This window comes from Malaclemys terrapin, chromosome 16, assembly GCF_027887155.1.
Source record: "Malaclemys terrapin pileata isolate rMalTer1 chromosome 16, rMalTer1.hap1, whole genome shotgun sequence".
Taxonomy (NCBI): Eukaryota; Metazoa; Chordata; order Testudines; family Emydidae; genus Malaclemys; species Malaclemys terrapin.
Genome location: NC_071520.1, coordinates 8,821,552 through 8,845,825, shown reverse-complemented (window position 1 = coordinate 8,845,825; position 24,274 = coordinate 8,821,552). Strand labels below are relative to the sequence as shown.

Below are 24,274 nucleotides of genomic sequence, written 5' to 3'. Positions count from 1 at the left end.
TGAAGGTTCTGGACATCCTGCAGCATGTTCAAGTGTTGGATCCATCCCAGCATGGGGCAGTGGGGTATTTAGTTCAGCATACCTTAGAGCATATTGAACGCCGTAAGGAGGAAGTGGGACCTGAGGTGAAGCACCATTCTGAAGAGAAGCACAAAGATATCTGCTTTTCTATTGGGCTGATCATGAAACACAAGAGGTAATCAATTCGGAACCTTTCAGTGTCCAAAAGCTGCCACTGTAACACTGCGGGCTCTTGTTTGTATATGGAATGATGTATTCCGCTGCTTCCTTCTTCCTGCGATTGAACATCATTTTTATTACATGCTAAGGAACGGTTAGAGAAGTGTCTGAGAAGGAACGTACTGCCCCTATGTGTAGTTATGCATGTATCCTTTTAGAGAGATGAAGCCTGACTTCTGTATACGTCACTGTCCTTTGACAGATTGCAAGTGTGTTGTCATTTTTTTGCTTAGTAAGAGGACAGTGAAGATGAGCCATCTGAACCCAAAGTGTTAATGTATTGGTAGGGATTCTATGGCTAAGCTCTTGAAATATACTGATAGCAATGAATATATCTCATTATTTTCTCTGTTCTTGCTCTTCTGTCCTCTTTGAAGGGACAGTGGGAAGGAACAGCAAAATCTTATACATCTTTTTTCTCCCATAATATCTTCTCTCCTCTTCCCTCATTCACTGGAGACTTCATTTTTCTGTTTTTACTTTTTTGGGAGTGCGACCTGCTGGTGATGTGCTCCTTCAGCTGCCTTTCTGGCCCCTGTGCCTGATAAATGCATGAGGAGCAGATTTAAGGGCAGAGACAGTAATTTTGGCTTCTCAAAGGATATCACACAATCACGTATAATGCTATAAAAATAAACTAGGTTTTATAGTTCTGGAAACTCTTTGCCCAGAATCCTTTGGTCACTTGGCAGGAATGGACAATAATTGTCCCTCCCAATACAATGACTTCTAAACTGGGTGTTAAATGTAAGCTGCAGGTCAGTTTGCATTGTAATAGGTTTGACTGCAGTTTTAGTATTTGACCAGCACATAGCAACTAAATATGCTTTTCTTGCCAAATCTACTCTTAGGATGCATCTTTTCTCCTTCCCAATTCTTAATTTTTCTGTTTTACTGTAATTTCACTGTAGTTTTCAAGTTCGCTTTAATCTGTGCCACATACTGTTTGTCTTTTAGTATTTAACTCATGATTTGTATTTCAGTCATTTGGGAGTTAGTTCGTTTGAAGGGAACTTTACGAGGTCCATTGTATGAATTTACCAAGGGTTGTGTGGATTCTCCATCACTGACCATTTTAAATTCCATATTGGATGGCTTTCTAAAAAATCTGCTCTAGGAAATATTTTGTGAAAGTTTTCTCAGGCCTGCATTTTATACAGGAGGTCAAACTAGATGATCACAGTGGTCCCTTCCGGCCTTGTAGTACATAAATCTATGTACTACTATGATAGCAAGGTGTTTGTTACCAAAGAAGATGGGATTGGGGACAGTATACATGAACTACATACCTGAGGCTACTACAAGCTTGTACTTCACCCTTTAGAAATTCCTGTAACCTAATTCTACATAAAAAACTTCTTTATTGGAATTTGCCCTTGGGCTTACAAGTTGTGGCATGATCCCTTATGACCATTTGCTGCAAAGTAAGATTTATGGTGTATGGGCTGTGAGCTAGTGAATGCTGTCCTGCTCTGGGTATTCAAATACTATGGTGAAGGATAGGCTGGGACTGATCAGCCATTGAGTAAAGGGAAAGAAGGTGTCAGCATCTCTGAAGTGATTTGGGTGTGAGGCAGTAACCGTGGTGATAATGATTATTGGTTTATCAGCAGAGATGGGGAGAGAATGGCTGTTTGTGTTCAGTTAAACAAATGTGAGTTTGCTTTATTATTCAAAATATTTTCTTTGACCACAGAGTTAAAGTACAAGATGCCTGTTCCAGTTCCCTCCTATATGAAGGAATATTATAAAAGGATCTCTTTGAACAAAAGTCTCCTCGGGTGGATTGGATTAGAATTGGCACCATGAGAACTCCATACATTTTTTGTTCTCAAAATGACTCTTAATTGGCTTTGTCTTCAGTTTGAAGGTGGAACGTGAATTTCTTAATCTACTTCGGTCAACGGTGTTCTTTATACAGAATCTCTCCCAGGAGCTCATGAGTGCCAGCATGCAGCTCCCATACTCTTTAGTGGCAGTCCTCCTCTCTCAAGAAGAGTATCTAGCTGTGCACCTTTCCAAGGTTTTGATTATTATTTTTTTTATACTTCTAATTAGATATGGCTATAACTGTGTCATTTATGGCTGGGATCCCACCTGCATGATGGGACAAGAATGGATGAGAAATATGAATGTCCATAGCCTACCTCATGGCCCCCATCAACCTTTTTACAATGTGTTGGTGGAGGACGGATCCTGCATATACGCTGCTCAAGGTGAGCAAATAAATCAGCCTGTAGATGTGATATGTGTGCATTTCATTTCTACGTACATGTGTGGTATATCAAATCGGTTATGCTTACTATTTGAACAATGTTAATATTTACACTAAAGTTATATGGCTACTAAATCACTAGTGTTTATTATTTAAACAAATTAATATGTACTCTGAAAATCAAGATTGAATCAGGAAGGAAACTGATATTCAAATCTTAAGTTGACCTACTTTGCTTCTGAACGCCCCGATAACTTCTCAACGAGATCAGGACTACTAGGAATAAACTCAAAAGTTAACTTCAGTTGAACTTGCCACCCTCCAATTTTATTTTGAAATATCCTTAATAGTTTACATAAGAAAACACTGCTGAAAACTTTGATTGCTATTATTTGGGAGAATAGATCCAACTTTCACTTAAATCTGAAAATTATTTGGTGGTATTACAGTTGATGTAATTCTGTAAGGGGCCTCAGAACAGTCTGAACACGTACCACGTGAGCTTCATTGTCTAGGCAGAATATGTTAAGGATGGAATTTTCAGCCTTAATCCTGAATTTCTTGGCTTTTGTGGGTTTTTTCTTTTTTGTTTTTTGTCAGGTTCCTAAGGAGATTTGGACAAAAATCAGGAGTAAAGTAATTGTGTAATGGAAGGCTTCCTTTTTTATGATCACTGTGCCTTTTATAGAAATTGTTCTGGCCATTTTTTTAATGCACTGTGCTATATAAAAAAAGAAATCTTGTGGTCAGAACACAGGCATACTGGGTACTAGGAACTTCTGCTTTCTAATCCTTCCTGTGACACTAACTTCCCCTTTGAGCTTGGGCAGATTACTTCACTTGTCTTCATCTCATTATCTATAAAATGGGGACAATACTTTCATCACAGGGGGGTTGCAAAAACTGATTAAAAGTTTCTGAAGCACTTTGATTATGAAAATTTATTTTGACTGAATATGGTTCAGCTTTCACTAGAGGGTGCTGTCTAACATAGTTTGCAGTACAGTACAAGAGCAAGTTTAAAAAATAAATGTAAAGGTCAGATACACTTGTAGGTGTAAAATACAGGGAGATTTGTGGTTCTAGATTTCCCCAAATATTTTACTTTGCACTTGGTAGTCCAAAAATAAGTATTACTTGGGATTCTTGAATCTGCCCCAATGCTTGTGTGTTTATGAAGCAGACTTTGGAAGGTCCTGCATTTTCTAAGAAACAATATTTTCTTCTCTCTGCACATACTGCTATTAGGATGAGAATGAAGTATCTGCCCCAGTATCTTACTACAAGTGTTATGTTCTCATCTGTTTCACCTTTTTTTTTCTTCTTTGGTAAACAAAATTAGTAACTATAGTACAGGTTGGTCGCAGAGCCCAAGTTCTCCTACATAAGCCGTGGGCTGGTACTGTCATCTTGGTTCTCGAGCACAATCTTGTATGCTACAGTTGTTTTGTCCTTACTTGCCATCACGTATCTCCCTTGACCACTCGCACTTCCTGTCCCTTCCAAACTATGTGCAGGTCACTTTTTGCTTGTTGCATCAGTTTCAATTTTGTGCTTTGGAGACAGAGAGTGGGATTTTGAGGGGGAGAATTTCAAACAAATGTGTTTGTTTTTTAAAGTTTCAACAGTTGTGGTTTATATGGTTTGAGTCACAACTAACTACTAAACACATTACCGGTAATTCTAAGTGGTTTTCACCATATTGCTGGTGACCGATCAGTTTAATTGTTGCTAGTTTCAGAACTAGCGATGGATGGATTGTTCCTAAGTGGTGATCTCAGCATCTTCCCCAAGCACTACAGATAAGCCAAACAGTGCTATGCATAGCTTGTATCCACCCATATGCCAGTTACTGCCAAGTGTATGTTACATCATTCAAGGCCTCCACAGGGATCGTACACCTGAGAGTCACTAATTGGCCACTGCACAGCAATGCTGCTTTACACAAATGAGAGCTTTTCCTCTGACAGAATAAATGAGAGTAGTAGGCATTTGGTTCATCTTCTTACTGTAGCACCATTGCTTCTGATCTTACTTTAATCTGTGTGTGTGCAGTGATTAAATGTTAATGTTTTAAAAATAGGAAAGAACATGAAAATACTGTGGTGGTAAGGAATAAACATTCACTACTTATAGGACTGCTAGTCCAGAAAATGTGGGTTTTAAATGGTAATCTCTGTGTGCTAGACATAGGTCAAATCCCAGCTGATCCTTAGGAACCTTCAAAGTGGAAGACACAATTCTTCCTTCATGCATGTTTGAGACAACTGACTTCTCCTTAGCTCTTCAAACAATTTGGCAGTTTGTAAGGACCTCTTCTGGGAATTGGCTTCCTGACTGTGGGAGTTAGAGCCCAATTGTGTAGATCCTGCATAGATGGAGTGCCTATAGGATTGGGACCGAGCTCCCAAATGTCCTTGTTCTCTCTTCAGTATGAACCATTTACTTCTCTTCTGCACAGTGAACTGGTATCCATTAATGACTTCACAGCAACAGCCAGTCACTCTAGTTTAATTCCAGCAGTACTGTTCTCAGACACAGTAGTTTGGTAGTAGTATAAAAAATATCAGCTCTGCTCAGAAAACAGAGCAGGTGAAACCCTGAAACAGAAGACTGACTAGCTTAAGGCAGAGACAAGCTTCTTCAATGCTGGGCATTAGTGTGCTGATAACGGCTTTTTCTTCTCTCTACAGAGAACCTGGAATATAACTTGGAGCCTCATGAAATCCCTCACCCTGATGTCGGCCGCTATTTTTCAGAGTTTACAGGCACTCACTACCTGGCAAATAAAGAGCTGGAGATTAGGTATCCTGAGGATTTGGAACTTTCTTGTGCAACAGTCCAAAAGATCTACAGCAAAGTCAAGGAATGAGTGAAACTTGATCACAAGGACAGAAGAAAGTTTATCACAGCTGCTACTGTATCCTCTTTGTGGACAGAATTATGGAAGCCAATTTTCACAATAATCTTCAGGCGTATGCCCCAGGAATTGCATCGCACTTCATAACCTGTGAGATCACGTATGTCTAATAACCACTCAGTTACCATCTGCCCACACTAGTCCATTAATTTGGGATGCATTGGTATTCCAGACAAGGCATTCATTACCTTGAAGTGACAATCAAAGTATGAAGTGTATTGTCCCCTTGAGCGCTTGTATTTACCACTTGTGTGTTTAGGATCGACTTTTCCTATTTAGGATGTGAGCATGTTACAACTCTAGCTAGAGTCTGGAATAATCCCATGTTATGGATAAAGAGATGGATCATACTTGCAGTATTTTTTTATATATCTATTCTGTGTATACAGTAGTTTTAAGGTCTCTCTGAAGTTCCACAATTGTTTGTTTCCTCAATTCTGATTTTCCTCTTACCCTGAAAATAAGTGTTGCTAACATTCCAATTCTGAAATCACTTGTCAGCCTCGGCAATGGCACTGAAACTTTCTTGAACAAGAATCATGAGGCACCATATGATGGTGAGTTCAACAGTAACTTGAATGGACCTCATACATGTAACGCTTCCAGCTGTTACAAACGCACCGTTGAATCATTTTATAGAAAATAAGATCCTGGCAATTTTCTCTCCCCAATATACTTGTTGTTGGGACCCTGATTCCTACCTGTACTTTTTCTTCCATTATGTTCTCTTCATGGTGTTGAATTTGTGATGTGGTCATATATGTATTTTTCTACATGTCTCCTTTTATCTGGTTGAAACTGTTAAAACTTGTAGTTTGAACCACCATCTTGTGGTGAAGTCTTTATTTAGTGAGCTGTTATCTATACTGTCAGATTGCAATTGTGCCATGAAAGTCAGTAGACGCCAGCATCTGGCAAACAATACATGGAGAACTTATTTCCTATATCATGATGCCTTCTTTCTTTTGATCAAAAGAAAAATGCCCTTTGAAGGGGAAAAGAGGGTTAACTATTTGTCCAAATTCTGACCCCTGCAAGGGAGGTGCTTCAGAAACGGAGGACACTTGAATTTTAATGAGACTGCCGCCGTAGAGTCTGCAAAGCCTAGAAAAATAGTACATGATTATTTTCTTTTAGGGTTACATAAGAATTGGATGTGAAGTTGCAAAGTATTTACAAAGATATGGAATATCTACAGTACTTTCGTTTCTAAATTAATAACTCCTGGCAGGCTGCAGTCATGGTTTCTAATTACCGTGTGGTTACATAGTTATAGACAGAAGACTTAGTTATCCTGCCCTGTAGAGTAAAATGACACCCTTATTCTTGTAACATTTTAAATGTGTCTGTGCACTAACGTGCACCCTTCTTTTTAAGATAATTGATTTGCACGCAGTCTTGTGTAAATATTTAACAAGCAACTTACACTTTTCACAGTGAAGTTTCGTGATCTGCAAGTTCCTCAACGCTTGAGAGGCAGCAGAAAAAAACCTATTAGTGCTAATAAATAGGAAAGAATAAAATTACACTACAATAAATTTTCTGATAATCCCAGCTGAATTAAAGGGGATTTAGGTACAAAATTGTCACTGATTTGAGAGTCATGTAGCTAAACCCCTGTGCAAACTTCAAACTAAAATCCAAATCTCTGTCTCTAAGGGGTTGAAAATTGTAATTTTTAGGGCATATCCTGAAAGATTGCCCATGTTTGGAACGACTCTGCTAGTAGAGTAAATGAGGGAATACTACCTTCGGTTTTAATTTCTAGGCTGTTGTGCATCTGACCCTTAAACATATAGTAGAAAGAGACAGATGACTAGGAGTCAGGATTTCCAGGTTCCCAGCTCTGCCACTACTCACTGTGTGACCTTGGGCAAATCATTTCTCTCTGCTGCACTTTTTATCTGCAGAATGGATGGTCTAATATTTACCTGTTGTACCTCCCATGGGTGTTTTTGAATGTTTGGAAAGCACTTTGAAATTCTCAGCTGAAAGGTGCTTTATAAATGCAAACTCTTATTCTGCTATTGAATATCAGTGGTACATGTGCAATTAAACTCCTACACAAGCTCTGGTCAGCATCGTGTTTCAGTGTGACTTGGTTTTCCTTTGTCTTTAAAGGTAACATTAAAACAAAATTTTAACCTCAAGTTATAACTGTAAATATGTATTGACACATTTTAAATATATGCTATAATTTAGTGATACAAAATGGGCTTGAAAGTAGCCCCTATAGCCTGTTTGTGTAAATTTTTATTTGGGCACTTATATATCTTTTTTTAGAAAGTGGATTTTGGACCTGATAAATCATAACAACTGTTCTTGACCTTTTTCACAAATCTGTGACCTAGTCCCTTGTCACACTTACTGTATCCATTTGTGAGGTGGAACCATTGCAATGTACTATTGGATACAAGTATTAAAAGTGAGTTATGTATAGCTACTTTTCAAACAATTGTTCAAACAACTGTTAGCTTGTGTCTATATTACAGAGTAGGTTGATCTTGTCCAGGGGTTCTCAAACTATGGGTCGGGACCCCTCAGGGGGTCGCGAGCTGTCAGCCTCCACCCCAAACCCACTTTGCCTCCAGCATTTATAATGGTGTTAAATACATTAAAAAGTGTTTTTAATTGACAAGGGGGGATTGCACTCAGAGGCTTGCTATGTGAAAGGGGTCACCAGTACAAAAGTTTGAGAACTCCTGAATTTTCTTATTTATACAATGGACACATCGGCTGCAGAATTTTATGTACGAATTACTTGTGAATCCTAGGATCTGTAGAACACTTCTGCATGTCTATGTACTAAAAATAGCAGAAAGATTTCTGTGGAGGTTAGAAGGGGAAATATCTTTGTATGAGAGAGTTTAGCCCACATTGTGATTCTGCTCTGCCGTGTGATTCTGTAAAAATGGCATCATGTGACTATATATGTACAGTTTTCTTTTTCATATGAACTAAGTTTAGGAGTAAAAAGATTAGCTTTCTAACTTCCAGTCCTACACACCCAGTTTGGGATCTGAGTCAAGTTTGGGTCTTTTCTTAGATATCACTAGTAAGAAAGGTTCTGTAGGGGAAATTACGTCCTCAGTGACACCCACGTGATCCTATTGCTTTCCATGGGGTTGCAGAAATGTAAGTGATTGGAACTTAGTAAACAATTCTGTTGCACAAGAATGAATTGCTCCTTCTTAGCTTCATTGATTCTGCACAGCTAACTGGAGTAAAAAATAGTGTGAGCTTTAGTGATTTAAATAAGTGGTCAGATCTGATTGTGTTTATACACAGATCTGATAAGTCAAGTGCCATTTTCTTAGTGACTTCTTAGAGTAGAACTGTATTTCACCTGGAGTATATCATTAGTAGAAGACGATTCGGGAAAATAAAAGAACAGGGCCTGTGGGAAAAGACCCAATGGTCAGGATTATAGATGTATATAGGGTCAGACTTGCTTAACTTGACAAATCACTTCACCTAGATCATTTTATCCTGAGTAAATTGCATCCAAAGTCAAATTCTTGAGTTATCACTTCATACTCAACAAAAATCTGCCTTTAGAATAGTCAAAACACCTTTCTAATTTGGGAGACGCCTTCCAGGATATAAAACAGCTCTGAGAGTTGTATCTTGTCCTATGAACTGTTGCATATGTCATCGGTAGTAATTATGTACATGTTAAGGATACAAAAGCTTTTCCTAAAGCAGTATTAGGCTTTATGAACTTGCCATTACAAATTGTATTCAACATTCTCTTGGTTTTGTACGGTTTCCATTCTTGTAATTATGTTCCACTCTGTTAAGCAATTCTACATGTCCGCTTTGTTCCTTTTCCCTATTCAGATTTTTAGTATCCTGTATCCCATAGCAAAATATTACTTGTGTATTTCCTATTGCAACTCCTCTCTAGTCTTAGTGGGGGGGAAATGAATGTCACATCTTGGTTATTATTAACACTGCTTGCATACACACCTAAGCAGAGGCTAGATTGATCTTCCAAAACTGTCAAGAAAACTTTCTAGAATGGGCACAATACTTATACTTATACTTACATGTCCACATTTAATACACTGATACTGATATAGGAGAAACAAATATTTTACTGGCCTATCAAAAATTAAAATTATTCCAGGTGTGTTTTGTGAGTGCAACTCTTCGAAGCCATGTTAGATATATCTGTTATTGGGCATGAAGAGACACAAGGGGTTAATCTGATATCTAGGGAATGTCTGTCCAACTTCATGGATCTTGTGCAAGGATAGCTCGAGTAGCCGCACCCCCAAACCTCCTCCACTGGTGTGTGCATTTCCTAGAATCTTTCCTAGGCTGTACTCTCTTTGTTTCAGAAGGACATTGATTCTGGAATTTCTGAATCTCTTGAGCTATTCTTTTTGAGTGACTTCAGCCAATATATACAGACAAAATATCTAAGCTGGTCCTTACCAGGCCTGTGAATAGCTTGCTTCTGGAAATATGGCACGTTTTCCAGAGAAACTGGAAGACTGTCTTTTCTTGTGTCATCCAACTTCGCTCCATCTCCTTTCCGCCAAGTAAAATGGATTTCTCTACCTGTCCGGTCTAGTACCAAATTCCTGTTCCCCCTGGTTAATATAGACTCTACCTTTTTTTAAAAGAGTAGAGCATAAAGAAGCGGCACTTCCTGCTGCAGCTAATACTGTCCTATTCCTTTTCACCCTCTGCTTCATGGATATTAGAAGGAGGCTCCTGTCCATATTTCAGGATGATCATAGGGACCACTGAGGTATTAATTGCATTAAAAATATCACCTCACGAGGCTTTTGGCAATGGACGATAATACAATAAAGTACGGGGAGGAGAAAGGAATGGGAGGATAATGAGAGCTAGGGGAAGCGATGTATATTAGGTGCATGATTTATTATAATCTTCAGCTGGTGGGTGATAAATCTGATTGGGTCATCTTCCAGCCATATTGGTTAATCCACATGGGTATTCTGCCCAGTTATCTGGTTCACTGTCTTTAGTATGTGACTGCTCAAGTCATGGAAGCGCTGAGCTCCAGGCACAGGTGGAACTGATCATCTATTTCTACTACTCTTTGAGGTAAGTGTAAAGTCTGTTGTACAAGGTTCTACTCTTTCCCTTACTCCCAAGACACTTAAAGAGACCAAACTCTTTGTGAAAATAAAGGGCTTTTGTCTTTTTTCCAACTTCCTTTTGAGAAACCATAAAATGCTTGGTGCTGAATTCTCTGGTTTACTCTTGTATTGATTTATCTGATGGGACAGGGCACTGGACACCTCAGTTCTGGATGCTAGTACTCAAATTGCTATGTAACTTTTACTTCATGGGACATGAGGATGATGGCGAGTGGATATGGGGGATGTTGAGACTTGCCTGCAATCACCTTGATTCTTGCCAATGTTTCACTTGTACAACACTACTGAAATGTAGTATTACATCTCTCTCTTATCATGGATAGGGAATGTTCAATACCTAATGACTCACGTGGTTCTCTAGGTGCTCTGGTTTTTCCCAATTTGTATTTCTCCTGAATTTTTTTTATTCAGTGTGTGGACACCTTTCCCCCCACACGTCCTTTATGACTTGGAAAATCCCAATAAAATAAATAATTGATTAAAAATATGGCTATTTGTTTTTATTCTAAAGCAGACCACCTACCATGTTACAAACCAAGAGGCTTGTGGGGTTTTAAAACAGATCGCAAAGGGCTGTTAGGAACTTTTTTAAGAGTAAAGAATGCCATAGGTAAGAGATGCCCCCAGGGCTTTGAGAAAGAGAAGAAACCAGCTGATACGCTGCTTTTTACATTCTCTGGTATGTCTGATGAGGAATATAAAATGGGTTTTTCTACAACATGGACAGGAGTTCCATTTTAATATTAAGCTCAGTTTTCTAAAGCGTATGCCTTAGAAGACCCTAAAAACAAAGCAGCTTACTAGTGTCCATGACTGGCCTGTGCTTCTAGATTCCTTGTAGGATCCTCAGCAATTTTGTCTTGATGTTGTGTTTTGAGTTCTTTCCTCCCCCACCCAACCTGCTACAATTGTACACAAAGCCCAATTCCCTCTTCTAGCACCGGGACTAAAGGCAGGAATGGGAAAGCCATGCTTCTGACTATTGCTTATGGCTCTCCAAAACTCTAAGGCCATCCTTGCTGATTTCCTCCAATTTGTTGCACTTACCTTCTTGTCTTGGCAGCCATACTTTTCTGAAGTAGCCCTTAAGGAGCTGAACTATGCTAACTTTCATTTTTAAAAAACCTTTGCACCAGGTGCAAGACCCGTAAGCTGGGGAGGGACCATGCACTCTTCTTCTTGCTGCTTTTTCCTACAGGTAAGTAGATGGATGATTTGCTTAACAAATGTAAATTAAACTTGTTTGAAAAAAAACTCAGGGCAGAGGAGCAAATACATTATTGGAGATCAGTGAGTGCCTTATGAATAGTTTTGATGCCTTTTTCCATCCCACTCCTTCCCAAACAAAGCTAGTCACAATGATTTGCATTTGTCACTCTTGGACTGTATGACTGTAATTCACTGTGGGATGGAAGTAATGTTCCAGTTGTCCAGAAGGTGGCAGCTAGCCTTCCGATTGTGAATAGCTGCCATGGGAATGCTTATCTCTCGTGCTCCAGATCCCTCTTCTGGCTATTAGGGCTTGTCTCTTTTATGGAGTTTTGCACTGATCTAGCTACAACAGTGCACGTTCCCAACATAGACACCTTGTACTTGGATGAAGTGTTGGCAAGCAGGGTCACTTGTACCAGTACAAGTCCTGCTTTACCCTGGCGTAACCCATCTAAGCTTGGAGGTTTGCACTGGTGTAAAAATCCCTAATGTAGGCAACCCCCAAATGATGTCTCAATCCGGGACCATCTGCTCTTCTGGGATGACCCAGTTGTAGAACAAACTTCCTAAGGGAGGTCAGAGTGATCCAGATTCTGACCCGTTAGGCACATTGTAATACCCTTCATTTTGAGAGCGCTTTCCCATTGTAACCAGAATGGTGGAGGTCTAGTGGTGGCATATCTTTAGAACAGGCTCCTAGGCCTCGGAAGGACAAAGAGCCAGAAGCCATGAAATCCACCAAGGAGTATGATTTCCTTCTTTAACGATGTGGCTGCATGATGGCTGATGGATTTAGGCTCTCTGATGCATCTCTCGCTGACTCGTCTTGATGGTAACTCAGAGCCATACCTATGTCGCTTTGTAACTTTAAATGCTTTCACACAGGTTGGTGGAAGTATCTACTGTGTACAGAAATTCCCCGATCCGCCTCTTTCAGTCACTTAGCATTGATTTCGCTGCCTTTACAAACAGCTCTTTGACCTCGCGTCCTGGCAACTATTGTGCGTGGACGTGTTGATGCTGAACAGCAAGTGCTGCATTCAGGATTGGGATCCGTGCACTCTGTTTAGCGACTGAGAGCTGCGCTTTTATTCCAGAAATGTCTGGCAGGTGGACAGACACATCCACAGCAACTCTTACACGCTAATGGAGGGTGGGAAGGGGAGAAAGTCCACTCCTCATTTGAACAGGATTCCCTTTAAAGCCCATCTTGCATTTTCTTCAAAGCCAAGTGCTCCAGCGCGGCAGACCTGCACATGATGTTATCTTTCTAGCCGTGTGGTATTTTTGTCTCTAAACTTTCAGCAGTGCATGAGAGGTATTTATGTGCATTATTCCTTTATCATGACACAGGCCAGGAGTGTTTTCTTTTCTAACCATCCCAGCTGCCCCCTGCCCTAATTCTGTCTCCCATTCCTGCTCTAATCACATTGCACTCAACCCTAAGAGTTGTTTCTCAATTGTATCAGAAACAGGAGGGAGACAGGATGGACTTTGAATTGCTCTGATTAGTCATTTGCCCAAGAATCTGATCTAGTCGATTGTATTCTTTAATTCAGAATAAAACAAAACTTGCTTCTACCAAGTGTTATGAAATAACTAGTCCTCCCTTAAGAATTTGTCCCTCTAGAGCCCACTTTTGGTGTGCATGCTGTCATACCACGCTGGGAGGGGTTGCAAATGCTTTGGAGGAGAGGATTAAAAGTCAAAATGATCCAAACAGGATCAAATTCAATATGGACACATTCCAAGTACTCCACTTAGGAAGGAACAATCATTTGCACATATGCAAAAATGGGAAATGACTGCCTAGGAAGGAGTACTGCGGAAAGGGATCTGGGGGTCATAGTGGATCACAAGCTAAATGAGCAACTGCGTGACATTGTTGCAAAAAAAGCAAACATCACTCTGGGATGTCTTAGCAGGAGTGTTGTAAGCAAGACACGAGAAGTAATTCTTCTGCTCTACTCCGTGCTGATTAGGCCTCAACTGCAGTATTGTAGCCAGTTCTGGGCACCGCATTTCAGGAAGGATGTGGACAAATTGGAGAGAGTCCAGAGAAGAGCAACAAAAATGATTAAAGATCTAGAAAACATGACCTAGGAGGAGAGATTGAAAAAATTGGGTTTGTTTAGTCTGGAGAAGACTGAGAGGGGACATAACAATTTTTAAGTACATAAAAAGTTGTTACAAGGAGGAGGGAGAAAAAATGTTCTCCTTAACCTCTGAGGATAGGACAAGAAGCAATGGGCTTAAATTGCAGCAAGGGAGGTTTAGGTTGGACCTTAGGAAAAACTTCCTGTCAGGGTGGTTAAGCACTAGAATAAATTGCCTAGGGAGGTTGTGGAATCTCCATCATTGGGGATTTTTAAGAGCAGGTTAGACAAACACCTGTCAGAGCTGATCTACATAATTCTTAGTGCTGCCATGAGCGCAGGAGACTGGACTAAATGACCTCTCGAGGTCCCTTCCAGTCCTACAATTCTATGGATTAGCAGGGGGTTAATGCCCTAGCCTTTGTACAGTTTCCTAAGGAGTACGCCTATTATTTGCCATGCCCTTGGGTAGGGGTTCTCAGACTTCACTGCCCCGCGACCCCCTTCTGACAACAAAAATTACTACACGACCCCAGGATCGAAGCCTAAGCCCACCCAAGCCCAGCTGCCCCCGGGAGTGTGTGGGGGGGTGGCAATGCCAAAGCCCTGTGACTTAGCTGGAAGGTAGTGTACTAGATCCCCAGCAATGCCATGCATTGCCGTCTAGCTCGGGACACGGGGTGGGAGGATCTTTTAAAGTTTATTTAACAGTGACGGAGTGACGGCATTTGAACAAGGATTCCCCTTGTTAGCAGCCTGAATGCAGTTGTTTGTTCTGTGCGCTACCCCGAAAATCTACAAGATTAATGTTAAAAGGACACAATCAACTGGAAATTTAGTCACTTTCAAAAAGTAGCTTTACAGTAGTTTCAGGCATTTCCCTTTCATGTGTGTTTTCCTTGTCAAACTTTGGTTTCACAGTCACTTTCCCCCACCCTACCCTTTTTCAAATGTGTTTCTCTCCTGTTTGTGAGACCCACACAAACACCTGGAGAATCTGCTCAGAGAGGGGAATCCTGAAACTGACTAGATACAAAGTGCTGTCCTCAAATGCACACCTTGAAAAATATGTATTTTTTCTTCTAATCACATGACAGTGATCTTAGAGGCTACATAATAGCTACATCTTTTCCCACAGAAGGTGCAGTCTGTCTCTGGATGGTGGGAGTTGCATGATGTTCTACTGTGGGGGGAAAGCGATCACTGTATTTTTATACTCAGCAGTGGAAGAAGATGGATGAATGGATGTGGTATAGCACAATCCCCTGGAGCATTGACAATGCTGAGTTACGTACCTCCCTAAACTGGTTGAGATCTTGATATAGGCAGAGCAGCCTAGAGCATGTGTACTCACCAGAAAACAGCAATCACCCTCTAGCCCTGTTCAAAGGCAGCTGGTTTGTGTGTATGGGGCAGAGGTGAGCAGTAAATATTTGTGCATGGCTATTGGAAGTTTATTCTTTTCATTGGATGTATTTAGAGCTGGGGAATGTTGCCAGATTCACAACCCTGGAGACTGAAGCCCTCTCTCTCATCCACAGAGCAGGTGGAGCATAGGCAGAGCTTGATTTCCCCAAGTGCTGGACTCATCACAGCCCATCAGCTATGACCTGGGGATGTCACCAAAAGACTGAATGACCTACTTCACCAAGACTATCAACAATGGTGCCACCAGTTGATGAGACACAGGTGCCAGGCTCCTGGGAAATGGATTTACAATACCAGCTCCTTTCACAGAGACCACCAAATAGCCATCACACAATGACTTTTATTAACTACTGCCCTGGGCCTGAGCAGCCGAGCAGTCTCCCTTCCCCATTAACCACCCAGTGCCCCTTCTACTTCTCATGGGAATTCTGGTTGCCCTGACTCTGGCAGGGATCTAGGTCTGTTTTGGGGAACAATGATTGTCATCTAGGGAAATGCCTTTCATTTTTCCATCACTTACCTGACAAGCTAGTAATCTCTCTGTATCTGTCCAGCACCTAATACAACGAGGCCTTGGCTTCCATGCACCACTGTACTATAAATATGATTTGTTGACATACAGCCTCTTTATTTACTAAGGAAACAGCAGAAAGGATACGGTGTCTGCTAAGCAGCAGCTAATTTTTACACATTGGAGCTGCCAGCTAGGAGATACAGCTGTTGATGACACACAAGGCAGTGAGCAGCAAGCATGTAAAGAGATGAGATAAGGGAGCAACCAAAAAAGAAACAGCGTGAAGTCCGTGGTTGCCTGACTGTGCTGAAAAAGGATGTGGAATTGCTTATGCTTGATAATCAAGTGAGACAGCGTCGTAGTTTTATTGCTGTGGTGTCTAAACACCAGCAGACAAGCAACCACTAAATGCTGCTGCTTAGACAAGTTGTTTTGGGTTTTTTTTTTTTTCTTCAAAGAAAACGCTCATACTTCAGCAATGGAAGTTCCTTTGCAGAGAGGTTTCAATATGTGCCTGTATAATTTATCCTTTCTGGTGTTTGCTTTAAGGTTTTTTTGCTAGCGTAAGCAACATGGGGTTCAAAAAGATGTGGCTAATTTTGTTATAAAATTAATAATGGGGTGTTATGCAGGCAAAAGATTCAGAAATCAAATCTCATCTTCAGGGCATAAACTGGTCAAGGGCGGAATCACAAGTGGCTAATTAATATATATTATAGAACTGTGAAAGGAAGGATGGGTTGGTAGCCTTTGTGGAGAAGGTGGAACACACCTGTATTTTAATGAAAATAGTGACTGTTCCCCACTCACTTTTGTATTGTTACCTCCTTGATATAAAGGGGTTTACTCTCTTTCCAGATACAGAAGAATAAGCAATGAAGTGACCGTGTGAGCCAGGAAGACATGTCAGGGTTGGTATGAATGGACTGTCAACATGTGAATGGAGCTACCTTAGCGGTAAAATAGTGGACCTGTTATTGACCGTCCAACTTTTAACAAGTGCTAACCACGGGGACTTTTGAGATGTGGATGGGCAAGTTACTTGTGTGACCCAGGAGGAGAGTGGACGTGAAACCCAAGATGGGGGCAGTACATGTGCAAGGAGTATGCCTGGCACTCGAAACAAAGAACTGAGGTATGAGCAGCCTGCTCTCCTCTGGAGGGTGAGTCTGTCCCCAATGATTGGGAAAGGCAGTGAGGTTTTCTGCAGCAAGAGTTCACTCTTCCTTCCAGCAGGGTCCCTCCGGGGGGGGGCAAGTGGGGCAATTTGCCCCGGGCCCCACAGGGGCCCCGCGAGCCCTAGCCCTGCAGCGGTCCGGGTCTTCGGCGGCATTTCGGCGGCGGGTCCTTCAGTGCTGCCGAAGACGCGGAGCGACTGAAGGGCCCCCGTCGCCGAAATGCCACCGAAGACGCGGACCGCCACCGGGCGAGTACAAGCGCTGCAGCGCCCCGATTTTGCCCCAAGCCCCCTGAATCCTCTAGGTGGCCCTGCCTTCCAGGGCAAAGCAGAGCCGGCACAACTGAACAAGCAGAAGCACCTGTGTTAAGTGAGACATGCATGTAGACTTTGCTTTACTACTCACCTAATGTCCCTATCCCCATATTTCAGCTGGCTAATCAATAATGTCCTGTTTGGAAAAGGCTGCCCTGTCACCGCAAACCCCTGCTACTTGCAGAGCTCCCACACCAGAGAAGTCTCCAACAGCGGTTCAAGTTCTTCTGGACTTACTGAAGGAGCCACAGTGAGAAACAGGTGCTGAAGCCAGGGACCCAGTCTTGGAGTAGCCAAGTAACAGGGCTTGCCCTGGCAAAATGCGGAGGCCTAGGGCTGAGCGAGAGGAAGGGACTGCATAACAGTCAGAGGCCTACCACAGTGACACCTCATAGTTGAAGCAAATAGCCACAGACTTTATGGAGGGACTACTGTCAAAATCACTCTGCACTTTAGACAGCAGACAATACACCGATCCATGCAAAGTAAGAAATACCTGCAGGCAAGTCCCTGCTTGAGTTGCTTCATCTTTTTGACACATTCTTTGGGGTTTGGTCAGAGTCCTCCAAGGAGTTCAAGAACCTTTCTCTCCCCAGTCTCCTCTGGAGCACGGAGTCTCCTCTCCGACTCCTGGAGTCAGCATCCTTCAGCTCAGCTGGTCAGATAGCCAGAAAGATCCCTTCTGCCTTATTCAACCTGCTCCAGACTTTTTACCCTCAAGGGCTGTTCTACCCTTGCAGAGTCGCAGACTGTGTTCCCCTGCTGGGGATTTTCCACTCCTCTGAAGAGCTGGAGCGACCTGATTTCACCTAGCTTATCACTCTGCAGCTTGTTCATTGTTCTGCCAGGTCCTGGGGGCCTATTCACTTGTTGCTGGTAGTACTTAATATCTGACTCATTCAAAGGCAAAAGTTCAGGCCTGGCTCCTCACCAGGGTTGCTGGAAATAATTTAACTCTTTGAGACCGAGTAGGTAGCAATCCAACTGTGAGTGGGGGAACTGAGTCGTACAATTTTAATAAAAGTACAGAAATTTCCCACATTCCCCATGTCAGGATCCTGGCCTGATCTGGTATAGCAAATACCTAAATAACCAGCCATCCCAGCTCCCAGTCACTCACATGAAGAAGCATCATCATCTCTTGTTACCCTTAGGTGACCACCATTTTAGATTGCATAGTGAAGTTGGCCATGGTCATTGGAAGAAGGGAAAATTCTCTCTTCTCCCCCAACTCCATTCATGCATTCTTGTAAAGAAACAGGGTTCTGGACTCCCCGCCCCCCCGCTTTCTGATTAATATTTGGTGTCCTCCGATTCCATAAATGAAAGTGCCTTTCAAACCTAGAATCTGACTCCAAATAGTCTTGTTTTCAAGTTTTGTCAGTGTCAAGCTGTCCTGCAGTGGTTGAAGAGGGGGAGTACCAAACTCTGGGCAGACTGATAAGAATCAGGGCACAAACCCCAAATTGGCTGTGAGTTCTAGATGTAGATTTTACTAACCAAATATCAAGCATAAACTCCTCGACCACTATAACAGCTTTGGAGTACTAGACAGGCCCCTTGGGTACTTTGAATTCTCTCTTGCCACCCAGGTAAGCCTGTCTTTGTGAAAGATAATCCCTTGCACCAACCATCACAGCACTATTCAGTCACTTACCCCAGGTCAATTACACCTTAGATCTCACACCAAAGGCAACACTTGTAGCCGATCCTATAATAAACTATCTACAGATTTATTAATAGGAAAAGGAACTAGGAGAGTTGACAAGGTTATAGCACGTAAACACACATACACAAATGAGTTCCAATCTTAAGTTTCCAAAGCAATAGATATTTCTATGATAAGCAAGCTCTATATGTCCTCTAGAGCTAACGCAGGCTAAGCACTGGGGATCTTTTGGTTATGTCTAGTAACCCTTGCCCCATGGAGTCCAAGCAGCATAAAGAGAGAGTTCCTCCTTCTTAGGGGTTTTTATTCCCTTCCCCCTTCTGTGTTGAGCTGCAAACTCTGCTGATAGGAGGCATTCACTTGCAATTCTCATCTGCATGAGGGAGGGGCAGAAGAGTAAACCACAAAGTCTTTTGTCCTCTGCAGTGTTCCACTCTAGTCCATCTAGTGTCGATGGGAGTTCCTCAGCAGTCAGGATGTAACACCTTCTGTTCGAGATCACGTGCTTTACGCTAGTTAATGTCTTTCTCCTGTCTGGTGGTTTATACAGTCACAGAGGCTTGCAATGCAAACACTCAATACCCCTGAGGGAATTGTGCACCACTGTGCATGCACAGAATTTATGTCCTCCACAGATTTCTTTGCTTCCCTGCAGAAAAATGACTTTCTGACAGGGAAGCAAAGGGAAGCCTCTTCCCCTGCATGACATCCGGGGCCATGTCAGACCCACCCCCCAGATTTCTCCCCTGACTGAAGGAAACTCTGCAAATCCCACTCTGCCACCACGCTTCCTGCTCCCATCACTCCTCAGCTGCAGGGGGAGGGATCACTGTACAGGGAGCTGCTCTCCCATCCTCCCAATGCCCATGCATCCAAACACTCTCCTATCCAGACCTCCCACTGAGCCTCACCCCCCCACACCCAGAACCCCCCCCTGACAAGCCCAATTCCCCTGTACCTGGACCACCCTGACGAGCCCCAACCAACTGCACCTGGATCTCCACCTGACTGATCCCCCCCGCCAAGCTCTAGTCCCAACCACCTTCACCTGGGCCCCCCTGCAGAGTCCCATTACCGTTGCATCCAGAAACCCCACAACAAGCCCCTGTGCATCTAGACCCCCCACACCCAGATCCCCCACACAGAACCCTCTCAACCCACACCTGGGTCTCCCACACTAAACCCCTCCACACTTGGATCCCTCCTTGCTGAGCTTGCCTGCTCATACCTGGTACACCTGGCACGGAGGGGCAGGGCCCAGGGGTGTTTCTGGGGCAGGCCTACTCCTTGTGCTATGTCAGGGGTGGGTGCAGCCTCACCACTGAGTTCATGTGCCTGGGGGGAGCTGCACAGTGCTCTCCCTCCTCTATGCAGCCAGTGGCCTGTGCTCCCCAATGCCATGCTGGAACGGCCACATTTATTTGACAAATAAAATTTGCAGAATTTTAAAATATTGTGTGCAGAATTTTTAATTTTTTGGTGCAGCATTCCCGCTGGAGTAACTCAAATATTACCTTAGCGTATGGGGTACAGATTTATACATGAGCTTAATGCAGGCTGCAATTTACAAGCATTCTACAAAGGCTAAACACATTCCAATTCTTTTTTTTTTTTTTTTTAAACAATACTGACAGAGGTGAGCCACACTGACTTCAACTATGTGTCTGCCAATGTTCAGGTGACACAGGGGGACCGTGGCCTGAGCTGGCACCAGGGCTGGCTCCAGGTTTTTTGCTGCCCCAAGCAAAAAAAAAAGAAAACAACGGGAGAGCCACCGCCGAAGCAAAAAAAAAAAAAAATCTACACACAAAACCCTGGAATGCCGCCCCTTGAAAAGTGCCGCCCCAAGCACATGCTTGGAATGCTGGTGCCTAGAGCCAGCCCTGGCTGGCTGGCCTGCCAGCATCACAGGCATGACTCACTCGCTCAATAATACCCAGCAAACTGACATTAAAGAGGTGATTGTAACTAGGTGTTGTAAGAAAGCAGAACAAACCTGCTTAGTGTAGTAAGGTCTTTGTAATACAAGCCAGCAGTAGGTTGTTTTAGAAGGAAAAAAAAAACGTATTAGGCATGAGGCAGCTATAACTGCTTGTATTTTTAGAAGAACTCTTGGGCTATTTAAGTGCAATGTGCGGCAGCCCTTATCTCTGTCCCTAAGCCGGGTTTGAGTTTGTTTTGGTACCGGAAAAAACAGCAACATAACCTGGGGTGTGAGAAGGGAGAACTGTTTAACGGTTCTCCGGCTGGTAGAAAAAACGGTGCATTCAATAAGAACCTGAAAGCAATGCTGTGAGGAATTTGCCCCCAGTCTGAGTCAGGCATTCACATAAGCGAAGCACTCGGAAGTGCATTCCAAACATTGCGTAACGACTGCCGTCTAACTCGTCTGAGGTCGGCAAATAGTCAAGTTTTGATTTTACAGTTGTAGGTGGGACACCTTGGGGCCAATGAATTGCTCGTGTTGCTCCATTGAATTTAATCCAGCATGATTTTGATTTATGCAAGGTCGTAGGTGGCAGCTGATGTCACAGCTGGAATTAATACTGAGCCGTTCCTGGCTCCCAGTCCTGGTCTTAGCGCAGGCCCCTTTTGCTGTGCAATACAACTCCGCCTCTGATTTCCCTGGCACCATGTTTCCACATCGCCCTCATTTTATCCACATAAATCATTTTGCACAGGTGCCTTGTGCCTTAAGTCAAACCGGTCGTCATCTCCCTATTCCCGCTTCTTGCAGTTTATTCGGAGCGTAGCCGAAGTCTCCATGTGGGTCTGGGAAGGAGGCTAAGCTGTAGTGTAATCCCCAAGGGGATTTGGGATTTTCAAAAATGTACTCTGGGTGACTTGGCAAATTTTAGAATTTGGGGGACAGGGAGTGTTAAACCGCTGTTGGGTTATAAACTCTGAGGTGGTCCTGCGACACTAGAGTTAGCAGAGACAGGAGTTTTCATTGATAATTTCAGTTCTACTGGGGTCATTAGATATCAATGCTAAAGATTTTTCATATAACAGAGCAGCACAGAGCTTAAGGCTCCCACTGAAAGAAACACTAGCTAATAGACCACACTCAGGCAAAAGTCCAACCAATCAATGGGATCGTCTTAGGGGAGCATAGCCTTGGGTGGCTTAATCTGCCCTTATCTCATGGCTCTTCCTGTTAATTTCTGTGGTTTTAAAGTGCAGATACGGGGGCCTGGAGCTCACGCAGGATAAGGCGTACAATAGAATGACAGGCAGAATCTGGCCGTGTCGCATCTCCTTACGCCTAATCTCCCAGCAAAAGCCAAAGGATCGGATTCTCATTGACACTGAGCATGCCCAGTGCTGTGACGGTCCCTTTACAGTGATGCAAAGGAGTCTTAGCAGAAAGGAGAATCAGGCCTCAAGTCTTTTTTTTCCCTCTGAATTTTCCAGTCTGGGGGTTGAAGTGGGCCAGTTTGTGGGAACTTGGTACCTTTTTCCTGGTAACTGTTGTTTCAGAATCTCAGCTTTCCTTTAAAGAAAAAAAGAAGTTTCTACAGGGTTACAGTTGTGCAGAGAAGTGTGAAAACATGAACGGCGTGCAAACCAATGCCGTGTTGTCATCTTAAGGAAGCCTGAACCAATAGCTCTGAGCAGGGTAAACTGCCTCTCGTTTATCTCTCTGGGGTATTGGCACCTTCTGGCCGGACACTCACCAAGCTATTGTGTTTGGGTCTCACAAGCTGGACCTATATACGTCTAAACTCCCTGAGGCTGAGAGGCGCCCAAGCCCTGCCTCTGGTCTCACCACACACTCTCTTGGGGTACGGCTCGTCTGTCTAGCATCCTCTTTCTGACAACTACAACCCCCACAGTCCAGCTGCCGCAGCCCCCGGGACCAGTGCTAACCCCCATGACATGCAAGTTGCTTAACTATCCCCTTCCCCTGAGCTCCAACCTTGTGGGCGCTCTGGATTACAGTTTACCTGTCCGGGGACACGGAATAGTTGAAACACATAGTACACAGGCTTTGCAGGAGGAATTCTAAATCATTACTTTTTACTTTAGACAGCACAAGAGAGATACAGGTCCAGACAAAACAATAAAACACCTACACACCCTTCCCTGCCTCAGTTTCCTCACCACTCTGGACATTCTTCAGGTCAGTGCCTTCCGCGCACGGTGTCTTCTCGCTCTTCTGTATTCAGGCTTCTGGTCTCCTTTCTCACTCTCCAAAATGGCCAATGGCCCAATGGGAATTTTTTTTTTTAAATAACCTCCAGTCCCCTTAGGTGACCCCCGATCAGCCTCCTGATCGAAGTCCCCCACGACGTGATCCTGGCTTATTTACCAGCCTGGTTTTCCTGGACAGTAGCCAACTCTTTGTGCCAAGGTGCATCCATGTGAATAGACGGCCATCAAGGTTTAACAGCCTCCAGCGTGAGCCCTGTCTCACTGCCCCCTGGGAATTCCAGTCCAACATGGAGGTAAAAAGACCACAGAGAAAGCTCATGTTAAAAAATGGAGTTTGCCGTTTGACACCGAGTGCTCATGATCTCTGACAGAATTAATATGTTGTGCGAAGACAGATTATCACAGCTGTTACCGCTGAAACTTGACAACAGTAGATTAAGAATTCCCTCGTGTGTGGCTATTGCCCCGGAGGCCGAGAATGGTACCGTTCCTAGCCAAATCTTGGGGACATCTACACCCACCGTGACTTGTTTATTAAGGAGGGGAAATAAAGAGAAACAGCGATAAGTACTAAGAGAGCAAAACCTTTTTCTTCTTCTCTTGCAAACGGAGACGTCTGGAACCAGGTTGGTGTAATGAAGATTTTTAATCCTTAGGAATGCCTAACTTCAGACCAGGAAAGCTTCTTTGCCTGAAGAAAGGTTGCCTTATGGTTAGAACCACAACGGAGAGGTAAATCTGACCACTAGGGACTCTGTGCCTCAGTTTACCCCATGTAAAGGGGAAATAGGAACAGTACACCTGTCCCATTGGAGTGTTGTAAGACTTGCTTAATTTAACTGCTTTGAGGTCATTGGATGTGATGTGCCATATAAGTGCAAAGTAGTATTAATAAATGTGCATATTCCACATCCTCCCTGCAATACTGCCTGGCCACAAGGGTGAAGGCAGAGTAATACACTTTTCCTGTTAATATAGTTTCTTCTACTGCAGCTATAAATGCAGAAATAATAGGCTGTATTGTAGCTTTCTATTTCCAAGTGATATAGTGTGTTAACAACAGATGATCACCCTGCTGTCCTAAACCAGGTAGCTCTCAAACTTGGAGGGCTCTTGGACCCTGAGGAAGCCTGGATCTCTCTCTATATGTATGTAGCACTGTATTATAATTAGTGCCTCACACTTCCTCAAGATTTAA

At 43.1% G+C, this 24,274-nt stretch overlaps 1 protein-coding gene across 1 annotated transcript in view; it reads left to right on the top strand.

Annotated features, from left to right (window-relative positions):
• The window catches only part of FBXO21 (F-box protein 21), a 37,755-nt gene extending 28,663 nt beyond the window's left edge, over positions 1-9,092 (top strand). The window contains exons 10-12 of the mRNA XM_054006838.1: positions 6-196; positions 2,299-2,456; positions 5,149-9,092. Coding sequence (XP_053862813.1) covers positions 6-196; positions 2,299-2,456; positions 5,149-5,327 — 528 coding nt within the window. The 3' untranslated portion in view covers positions 5,328-9,092. The remainder of the gene's footprint in view (positions 1-5; positions 197-2,298; positions 2,457-5,148) is intronic.
• Positions 9,093-24,274: the final 15,182 nt, after the last annotated feature.